At 39.2% G+C, this 10,851-nt stretch overlaps 1 protein-coding gene and 1 long non-coding RNA gene across 9 annotated transcripts in view; one reads left to right on the forward strand and one right to left on the reverse strand.

The window, feature by feature from the left end:
• CAPN3 (calpain 3) overlaps positions 1-10,442 on the forward strand; it is a 31,244-nt gene extending 20,802 nt beyond the window's left edge. For 4 of the 8 annotated variants that reach the window (XM_040557338.1, XM_040557337.1, XM_040557342.1 and 1 more), the window contains 8 exons: positions 1,851-1,928; positions 2,613-2,670; positions 3,178-3,242; positions 4,253-4,321; positions 4,872-4,950; positions 6,709-6,825; positions 7,192-7,250; positions 8,498-10,442. In XM_040557338.1, the coding sequence (XP_040413272.1) occupies positions 1,851-1,928; positions 2,613-2,670; positions 3,178-3,242; positions 4,253-4,321; positions 4,872-4,950; positions 6,709-6,825; positions 7,192-7,250; positions 8,498-8,524 (552 nt within the window). In that variant the 3' untranslated portion in view covers positions 8,525-10,442. Of the gene's footprint in view, positions 1-466; positions 569-1,850; positions 1,929-2,612; positions 2,671-3,177; positions 3,442-3,724; positions 4,192-4,233; positions 4,397-4,488; positions 4,843-4,871; positions 4,951-6,708; positions 6,826-7,191; positions 7,251-8,497 lie in introns of those variants that run through there. The other 4 variants (XM_040557344.1, XM_040557339.1, XR_005820019.1 and 1 more) reach the window with 4 other exon arrangements.
• LOC121070340 lies at positions 1,936-4,861 on the reverse strand. The gene is made up of 3 exons (XR_005820020.1): positions 4,489-4,861; positions 4,234-4,396; positions 1,936-3,441 (listed from the first exon to the last, which is right to left on the reverse strand). It is a non-coding gene; the product is annotated as an uncharacterized LOC121070340 (long non-coding RNA).
• Positions 10,443-10,851: the final 409 nt, after the last annotated feature.

Consider the following 10,851-nt stretch of genomic DNA (forward strand, 5'->3'; position numbering starts at 1 on the left):
ACAGTAAAACAGAACAATTGCATGTGGCTCCTTAGGGTTGAATGCCTCAAGAATTAAAAGAGAAATAACATATGCTTCACATAATTAACAAGCTCCTACACAAATACACATTCTTCATGCAGGATGTGGATTCTGTTCTTCTTTCAGTGCTACTGTCCTTCATAGAGAAGGGAAAATTCAGATGAATTGAGAATCAGTGAGACATTATCTATACATTTTTTTTAAAACAACATTTAAAGTGTTAGCGCATTTCTGAACAGGAAAGCAAAGAAGCCAAAAATTGCACAAAGACTTCTGTAGATTTGTTTTTGGCATGAGAAGAACAGTAACTACAGAAATTCCTCTCTTCTTTTTTCTTTCCCAGATCTGTCTGCATGTACTTTACCACAAAATGGGTGTCCCCAAATACTTTCCCTACTACTGTTGTGTAATTTCCACTTCTCTTTTACTGTCTTCCTTCTTCTAGCCTATCATCTTTGTTTCTGACAGAGCAAACAGCAATAAGGAGCTGACAACAGATGAAGACGCTGGCAAAGATGGTGACAAAACCCACGTAGATGAGAAAAAGGTTTCTGCAGCAACTGGGAAGGCTGGGGAGCTTGGTCTGGCTAGCATGAAAGAGTGGCTGTGGAAAACACAGGAATTGAGCAAAGAAGCATCTTTAGATACCCAACAGCATTTCCTCAAATCTCAACATAACTTACATCTGTTTTAGGTGGATCTAATGAGCATGAGCAGAGGCTATCCCTTCAGTTATTTAGTGCCTACACTAACACTGTAATAACATAATATTGAAAACAGCCCCTGGTTGTTCTCTTATACAGGGATCCTGACTGAGAGAGACCTCTTCCCTGCAAGCAGCATAGTTCAATCCACTGCTGCTCAGCCCCCCAAACCAGTACCCACTTTATATAGGGCACACATGCAAATAGCACCAGAGGGGCTTCAGGAGCTCCTGGAAGTGATCAAAACTTCTTCCCATTACAAGTTACATAGCCCTATACCAGTCCTTGTTACCCAGAGGACAATAGGCTGAGTAACCCCAGATGCTCCTGCACTCTTTCCTCTCATGACCACAGAGGAGAAAATCAGGACAGTGAAGTCAGAATGTCTGCTTGCCGAAAATGGGTGAGAGGCCCGAGATGCAACATCAGATCCTGCACCCAAGCTCGTGGTTTTTGGAGGCATTGCTTGCATGTCTGTTTGCAAAGTGGGAACCAATCTTAACTTGCCTTTGTGTTCAGACACAGGAAAATAAGGACTAAGCCAAGAACTTAATTTTGCTACACACAAGGTAATATTGCAGGGAAAAGCATATAGATAGTTCCTTTTCCAGTACACTTGAGAGTGTACATCTCAGAGTTCAGGCCTGGACTTTGCATGTGTCTGAGAAAAAGGAAAACAATGAGTGTGAAATTATTGCACGTGATGCGTCTCTAGAAAGGGTCCTCCACATTATAAAGTGCTCTCAAGCCCCTGAGTCCCTCTGGACCATTCATAGGCTACATGGCAGCCATGGAACATGTTTTCCTCTTCTGCTCCAAATTTCTGCTTTGCAATGTTTCGAAACAAAAATTAGAAAATAAACATCCATCAGTGAAAGTAAACATTTAGGCTTATTTCAAGAGAAATGAGAGCAATGAGATGAAGCTAACAATGCAGCAGTCTTGCCAGGGAGTACATTTAACAAAAAGGGGAAAGGACCAGAAGGGAGACCTGTTCCTCTGAACAGTTCCAGCATCACTTAGAGGCTTGTTTGTGTGAGGGGGGAGTGAGACATCCAGCTCTTAGATACCTTCATTTTCCTGCTGGGCTAAGGTTGAATGTTTTCTTTGCTTTTATCTTGTCAGCGTCCTTCAGCAAAAGCTCGTGAAGAGAATGAAGAGGAAAAACAGTTTAGGAATATTTTCCAACAGATTGCAGGAGATGTGAGTATGCTACCAATTTCTACCTCTGCCTTCAGAGCAGCATAGCCACAACAGAAACTAGAACAACTTCACAGATTCAAGACACTTTAAAATTTATCTCAATTTCTTTTGAGATCTAAAGCTAAGCAAAAGTAAATCAAAATTGAATTAAGCATACAGCTATCCTCATATGTACATCTAACTTATTCTTCTAATTGTGTACACGGGAGCCTTATTTAAATTCAGGTTTTTATTTCTATAACTACTGCATGAGGCTATTCGGGATTTCTCCAGCAATTTTGCATAGCATGTGAAGTTATAAATACAGTGCTGTCCAGTATACACTTAGCTAAGGAAGTCGAAAGTAGACACAGATCAAAAAGCTACATAAATCAAGAGGGGTTACAGAGATTTTCACATTTTGCTGCTTGGCTCACAGTGGCTTGAAATTACTGGTTGTTCTTCCAGTTGCAGTTTAATAAACGCTGCACAGTAACTTCAGACCTGCTTTGTACTGCAGATGTAGCTGCAGTCTCAAAGATTTGGACTGCTGCTTATACAAACCTGGAATGCTCTCTATTTTGAGGCACACACCACACTTAAAAGTGACCTGAGACTTCATACTTTTAGCATATCAATCCATAGAATGATTTTTGTAATAAGGAATGTTGTAATTAATGGTTTTCTCCCCCCATTTCCTACCAGGACATGGAAATCAATGCTGAAGAGCTCAGGAATGTTCTAAATAATGTCGTAAAAAAACGTGAGTTTTAACATGTTTTTCAGTAACCCCAGACAAAGAAATCTGTGATATTATGTATCCCTCCTCCTCTGAGTTGCACTCTCAAAATTCCTTATGGTTGCAAATTCACAAATTTCCTAGTTTCACTTCTATTCACTTCTGAGACTTTACCTAGCAACATTTTAATAGAGATACTATCTATGACCGATCAAGTACCGATAATGCATTAATGAACAGAAGTTAACTGGAAGCACCACGCATGATAATATAGCGTTTCTAAAAGTCTGCAAATGGCATTAAAAACGATTTCTAGTGGAGAGGTGGACCTTTCTCCCTGATTATCAAACTTCATCTGTCATTCATAAACAGTAATGTTACTTGGGGCCTTTTCAGATTCCTTTCTCACTCGTTTCTTGCTAAATGAAGCAAGCAGATTTGGTTTCTACTTGGAGTAGAGTCCCACCTAAAAGGATGAGAAGCACTTGCTGACTTGCATGATTTGTTTTTATCTGGTATTATTTATTTCAGATAAGGACCTAAAGACAGAAGGATTTGAACTGGAATCCTGCCGCAGCATGATTGCTTTAATGGATGTATCCTTTGCCGGTGACAAAGGATTGCTTGATACCACACTAGTCCATCTGAGTTTTACTTTCCCCCACCACACGCAACAGATTGTTTTTGAATCAAATGCAACTTAGTAAACTGGAAAGCAGAACAGTACATCATAGTCCAGGTTCAGATAACACAGCATTCCCAGTGTGGCACATCTTAATTGCAGTCTTCTTAACACTAGAGTAACAAAAATAGACCAAAATACAGAATTACAGCATAAGTAGTTCAGTATAACAACTTTCCTTTAACCCATCTCAACATAACTGCTGTTCTTGCCAACAAGCTTAGTGTATTTCTCTCTTACCTTTAAGTTTTTAAATGTATTACATATTGCACTGTATACTTAGTATGCAAAGCATATGGAAAGCGTCTCAGAGTAAGTACAATAAAGCATACAAAAAGATGCCACATAGGGTTATCTCCAACATATCACTCAGTTTTCCTATTTGACATAACGTAGGGTTTTGAGAGAACTTAAGCACATTCAAACCAAACCGGACCAAAATTATAAATACAACCTAGAGCCATAATAGTTGGAGGCTAAACACATTTTGGCAAATTCAACATTTTGCCTGCTCCTCAATTTGTTCAAGCGAGGCAGAAAGGCTTCGCTCTAGGATGAAGCTCAGATATCATAAAAAATACTGAGGAAACTTCACCAGTATAAGCACTTGAAAGAGCCCTATAAAACATCCTGCTCTTATGTACTTTATAACAGCTCCAGGAGCAAGCCTCTTTCCTGTTTTAGAGGTTTGCTTCTACTCAAGGAGATAGTGTCTCACAATCCTGAAACAACACGCAATTCATGGTAATTAAAGTGTTCATAAATACTTTGCTGCACTCTCCGACCAGCTCTCAGTACTGAGGAAATTCTGAACTAGGTTTTCACATTCATCCCCTCTCACCAGGAGCTGCAGACTTATTTCATTTTCCCTTTAAAATACTGTTGTTGTTTTTTGTTGTTGTTACCTGAATGCTTGCATCGCAGACAGACGGCTCAGGGAAGATAAACTTTGATGAGTTTCGACATCTCTGGGACAAGATTAAAAGCTGGCAGGTATTGCTGGTATTCACAGCGATGTTCTTCAGAGCTTCTGCAGTGTAAAAGCTTGTGTAGGAAAACCAGATCCCTCTACATACACCACAACAACAATGAAAAATATAATATTCAAAAAATTGCAAATTAGCTTTTAAGGAGAAAATTAATGTCTTTCTTCATCTTACTCTCAGCCTAAGAAAATTTCTGAGGCTCCAGCTTTCCTGTAAAGATTTCACCCCATGAGAATAGCAGAGAGACACAAGGTGGAGGAGGAAGATAGGAACTAGAATCAGACATTGCAAATAACTTAATTAGGACAATCAAGAGAGAGGATTAACAGCATAAACTCAAGCCAAGAAAGGAGGGTCTCTAGAGGACAGCATTTTGTTTCTCACAGCACAGATCTAATTTATATGTTGGTAATTAGAGGACTGCTTAGCAGCAGCAGCTGCAAAAATGAGGCAAATGGCAAAACCTTCAAGTGCCTGAGGATACCACCCACATCAATCGGTATGTTCAACAAAAGAACAAGCTTTTTATTTCTGCTGTGTATTTATTTTTTTTCCAGAAAATTTTCAAGCGTTATGACACAGATCATTCGGGAACCATTAACAGCTATGAGATGCGCAATGCAGTCAAGGATGCAGGTACTTCCCCCAGTGTCCAATGCCCAACAATCAAAGAAACTTTATTTTGCTTGTTGTATCACAGGCTGAAATCAGGAACACAGTGCAGCGTTTAAAGAGGACCCTAGAGAAATTTAAAAATCCTTTTTTTCCCCAACTGAGTTTCTCAAGTATCCAAACTGCAAGTCTTGTATGTCTCACCAACTAAACAGATTTTTGAATGTTTCAGTGAATAATACATGATTATCTCAGTCTCACAAATCATCAAATCCAAAGAAGTACCAAGTTAGCATTCACATTTGCCCAGTTTTACCCTTTTATTGAGTGCAATGTTCGATTACACAGCACAATGTTTGTCCAACTGCCCTAGCAGCACACAGGAGATGCAACAGGGAGTCCAGCTGCACCCAGCTGTTGACAGATGCACCTGTAATCATTCACTCACCCACCTAACCTACCCACTTGCTCTCACATAAGCTGTGGATTCTTTATTTTTGTGTAAGTAACAATCAAAGAACAGTGGAAAACTTTCATCCCAATTGTACAGAAAACCGAGACAGAGCAGGTCAATGTCCAAGCTTGTCTTAGAGGCATTTGGATGGACATTTCTTGGTTTCAGTTCATGTTTCTTTGCAACTAAGCCACCTGGACTCAGTCTCCTCTCATGCATGTGCAGCACAAAAAAAAAAAAAAAAAAAAAGTATTTTTGTAGAAGTTGCAGCTAATGAAACTCACCCTGCAGAGACTTCCAACATTTTTTGCTTCTCTGGACAGCAGGCTTCCCCCAGCAAATATCTTTACCAACAGCTTTTTCTCTAAAGGAGTGAGATGACTTCTTCACTCAGAAAAATCTGGAGTTTTATTATAAACATAAATGGGATGATTTCAGTGACACTTCTTCACTGGTATCTTGATACATCAGTTACCAGTTCATCAAGGAATAAAAATTGATGGCTGTATGTACTTTATAAAACATCAGTGATTCAGTTCTTTGTTAAGGACAAAACTACATCTGGATTTGGCCTCTTGCTACAGTAGAAATATGGGTCATTTTTATTTTCCAGTTACTATTTTCACCAGGAAAGTTATCAGTGTTTTATATATACATATATATACATATAATAAATATAAATAAGTAAATTTATACTTAGATAAAAATATAAATAAAATAAGTATATATATATATATATTTAAATACCTCCTGACTTGACTTCAGAACTAAGGACACATTTCACTATAAAATTTCTTGGTCTCAGCCTTTCAGCATACAGACTGCACATGACCTTGTATTTAGCCATCAACCATCAGCACTCAAATCATTAAATATGCTTTAGGAAGCTAGGCTGCATATTGCAGCAGTCAGTGCCACAATTCAATAACACCAAGATGAGGAGTTAGAACCTTATCCTATTTTTTGACCATTGTGTAATTGTGTTTTCATAGCAACTTCCTCATACATTTCTGTTTCTCAGTTTTTGTTGCTTCACTCTCACCAGGCTAACTGAAGTTGTGAACTCTTCAGTGTACACTTCTATTTACAGCATGAGCTAACGTATATGCTACCAGAACTCCCAAACAGTAATGTCAAAATGTTACTTCTGTTTTAAGAAGGCAGCTCAACACAGGGTAGCCCCTTGTAGCTTTACTTAATATCCTCTAGCTTGAGGTCAGCCTGGCCCTGGGAAGCACTTATGGCCAAACCTTTCCTCTGGGACTGACTGGCACTGGCGCTTCCCCTCAGCTGTGGCCCAGCTGTGCCCCATTTCTGCTCCTCTGCAGGATTTCGGCTGAACAACCAGCTCTACGACATCATTACAATGCGCTACGCCGACAAGAACATGAACATAGATTTTGACAGCTTCATCTGCTGCTTCGTGCGACTGGATGCTATGTTCAGTGAGTGGCTGCCCCCATTTTACTGCATTGTTCCCTCCCCCATCCTCAAAATGCAGTCATACTCAAAGCAAACTTTATTTAAACCACTATTGCCTACAAATAGTTTTAATAATTTAAGATATATGCTTAGGGAATCAAAAATATGACAGTCATCCTGCACACAAAAGATAATAAGCCATTACATTTCTCCTTGTACAAGCTAAGGAAAAGCATAGCAGAAACACTTGCTGACCAAGTAAGTAAATATCTGCACAAGTTTGCATAACACAGCAGTAATACGATTTAGTTTGCTATGTGGGATCTTCTTTACACTTTGTCTGCACAGTAATTTAATCTATTCTGTATATTTTTCTTCCGCTGTTTTAGGGGCATTCCACGCCTTTGATAAAGATGGAGATGGAATCATTAAGCTCAATGTGCTGGAGGTAAACTGCTTTATGCCAGTATTTCTAACACATCACTATACTAAATTTTAGTTGTATTATTCACTGTACACATCCTCAAGGGAGGCTATGCAAGTTGGACTGAAATTGTCATCCAAGTCAGTAAGAGTCCACAAAGCCTCCTCAAATTTTTGCTGTTGATTTTACCCAGAAAAAGTCTGTATACATGATCTGCCAGCAACAGCTGCTGTGTAAGACTCCAGCTGGTGCTGTAGGGCACAGCTGTGGACTTTTCGTATCATTTTAAAGTGTTTCAAAGCAACTTTGAGTGATTTTTATGAGGCAGTTTAAATTAAACACACTTTATTTTAAAGGCATTAGCTGATAACGGGGGTCAACATAGCTCCTTACCTTTTTTAAATCTTATACAGAAGACTTAGAAAGTTTTAACAAAAAATCATGTTTTCTGCTAAGGAGAACACACACACGCAAAAAAATTACTTTTTGCAAGAAAAGGAGGAATAGGAGAAAAAGGCCTTAGACAAAATTCTCCACTGCCACTATGCTTCATACTAAATGTTAGCAAGTAGCTGCCTTCCAGCTACAGAGGTTATGGCACTTCAATAGTAGTGGCATGATCTTAAATTTATTCCCAGCATTGGCTCACGTGTTCAAGTTGTACATCGCCTTGCCCAAGGGGCTGCACTGATCAGGGTGTCTGAGAAGGGACTCAAGCCTCAAATGCTGTCAGTCCCTCAGCACAGGATGTGCCTGCACACAGCGAGGAGCTGCAAGGTGTCTTAGATCCCAGTCTTTACTATACAAAGTTCAGCTGCTCCAGGAACACGGCCCATAGTTAGGCAGCTGCTCCTTTGCTTTCCCTCTCCCCTTCCCACCGAATGTACAGACTTCAGCTGTAATTCCCATTCAGCAATCAGCCCTGATAATAACAGAAATCCTGCTGTCCAGAAGCACAGCAAATTTGAGGACTAGAGGAGGGAGGGGCACAGAGATGCAATACAGAAGAGTGTGGACACTATTTGTACATACAAGTTAGTGTGGGAAGAGCATAAGTAAGAGGATCACAGCCTTGAAGAAGCAGTGAACCACGGGCAAGTTAGTACATCTAAAGCTGTTCCTTGCTCATTGATGTGCAGCACATTTCAAGTCACGAAAAGGGCAGACAGAGGGAGAATTGCCTTCCCTGCTTCATCTCCCCTTCTTTGCCCCCACCTCCCCACTAAGTCCTGCCTGATCTTTAATTCCTTTACTTCTAACTCTCCTTCCAGTGGCTGCAGCTCACCATGTACGCCTAACACCAGAGCCCTCTGCCACCTTCATCAAGAACACGCTCAAGACTTCTCTTTAAGTAATGAGCTCCATTCATCCTCAAGTGCAAATGAGCATTTCACAATATATATGTGCTTCACTCATCGAGATAAATGGCACATGAAAGAATCCCTTGGAAAAGAGACAGCTGTACTCCAGTAGACCAGTGCTCATAGTCTGTAACTACTTTTGTAGTATCTCTGTGACATTTTACTTTGGGCAGCAAGGATTAATTTATTAATGACTGTGTTAAGATGTTTCTGCCTGGTAAAGACATGGAGCATGAACCATTACTCTGCTTACGCTGACAATTGGAATCCAAGTCTTCCCTCAAGTCAATGCGAGTCAGGCAGAACTGGGACTGTATCTGAACTGCGAACGTCAGAGATGTTTACTACCACCTCGGAATTAGTCATTAACTCTTTGTTCTGATTTTGGTACTCTCATTTTAGCCTTTTCATAATGTGAAGTATTTCACATGAGACTGTGCTAACTGCATTAATATTACGCATCCTAATAATGTATGTCATTGTAGCCATGCAGGTTGGTTCTCTGCTGTGCTAGAAACATGGAAGTCAGGCACAACAGACTGCACCATCTAGGTATGTCTTGGTCTAATGCCTCAGTAAAAGTGGCAGAACAAAGCAATTTGTCTCAAACATTTTCAGTATCCCCATGCAATCTGTTAACGCACTGGATAGTTTTACTTTTTCATCATAACTGCATTCTCTGTAAAATTGAGAAAGTGATGTTCCCCTTTCAAGAAAGCCACTCAGGAAAGAAAATCTCCTATACATATGTGTATATATATATATAGATGTAAAACCATACACGCACACTTTTTTTGTCCTCGGGGTTCTATGTTGTTGACTAACAGTTTCTGGATTCTGTTTTAATCTCAAAAGCAGCTAGATCCCAACTCAGACAGAATCCTTTCCCTTGAACTGGTAATCAAGTAAAAGCTACATAGTTCTGTAGCTTTGTAAAAGGATCACATCTACTACTTTCACACTGAGGAACACAATATTGCCTTTTATTATTGTATGATCTTCTTAAAGGCAAATAATTTAGGGGTTGTTGTATTAGTGTGTATGTCAAGGCTATCCTAAATTTTCCTGCCTAAATCCCTCCTCTGTGCTGCCGTCCCATCAGTGATGTGAGGATCCTCTAAAAGCTGTTTCCACCTCTTGTCTCATTTGATCACGATCGCTTTTGCAGTTTACATGCAAACTAGGGAGCCAATGATTAGGAGGAAGATTAAAAAATTACTAACTACAACCTAGAGGTAAATTTTAGGGGCTCAGTAAATTAAAATAACACCTGACTAATGCAGAGAACAAATAAGCAGTGGGTTTTTAGTAAAGGTTACCCACTAAAACAACAATTAACAACACACTTAAGGTATAGAAGTACTTCCTGACATTATTCAGTATTTCTTTATTGTAAGAGGTGAGTTTTAGCAGAATCAGACACTTCACGCTGGTGTGACCACACCACATGGTTAGAATGTGTGAGTAAAGTTTAACTGAACTGAAAATACATCAACTGAGCTTTGACCTTTGCTTTAGGGTTTATTTTTTTGAAGGAACAAAGAGGGATGAATACTGAGCACTCTTCCATCATTCTCGTGAATATAGAGCAGCTTCTGTACTTTTATTGCAAATGTGAAATCAGTTTAAGATCTTAAACACCAGTCAGTTCACGATCTGAATGCATTAAAAAAAGCAGGTGAGCTTGACAAGCTTTCAGAACTGATCAATCACTAATCAATACAAAATAGGATAGAAAAACATGCACAAGAAAAGGATGTGAAGAGACCAGACTTGGTCAGGAGAACCTTCTACTGAGAGGAAGCCCTTGCCTCATGCATGTATGCACAAAACTTTTGGTGAAGTCTGTGTTTTAAATAGTGTGTTCTATTTTCTAATTCAATGTTAACATAAATGAAAAGTAGCTAGTCAAATTAAAAGCTCAGGGGTTTTTTTTGTTTGTTTTTTTCCCTTCTTCATGTGAGGCTTAAAAAATGCAATCTAAGAAAACATTAGAATAGCTGCCTAATTAAGGCAACAAAAGATGAATAGTCTTAGTTCTCTACTAGTGAAAAGTAACAATGCAAAACAAGCTACTATTGTAAAGCAAAATTGCAAAATCAAATCCTAGCATACCTACTCTGGTAAGTATCACATTTAACTGACTGATCACTAAGAAACAGAAAACCTTTTGACTATAAAGTTCTTAATGTTGTCTTGCACTGTAACATACTCTAAAAGAGTAAGAAAATGCTATAGTTCATGTAAGGAAGGGTTATTCTCCT

This window comes from Cygnus olor, chromosome 5 (genome assembly GCF_009769625.2).
Source record: "Cygnus olor isolate bCygOlo1 chromosome 5, bCygOlo1.pri.v2, whole genome shotgun sequence".
In the NCBI taxonomy this organism is placed as follows: Eukaryota; Metazoa; Chordata; class Aves; order Anseriformes; family Anatidae; genus Cygnus; species Cygnus olor.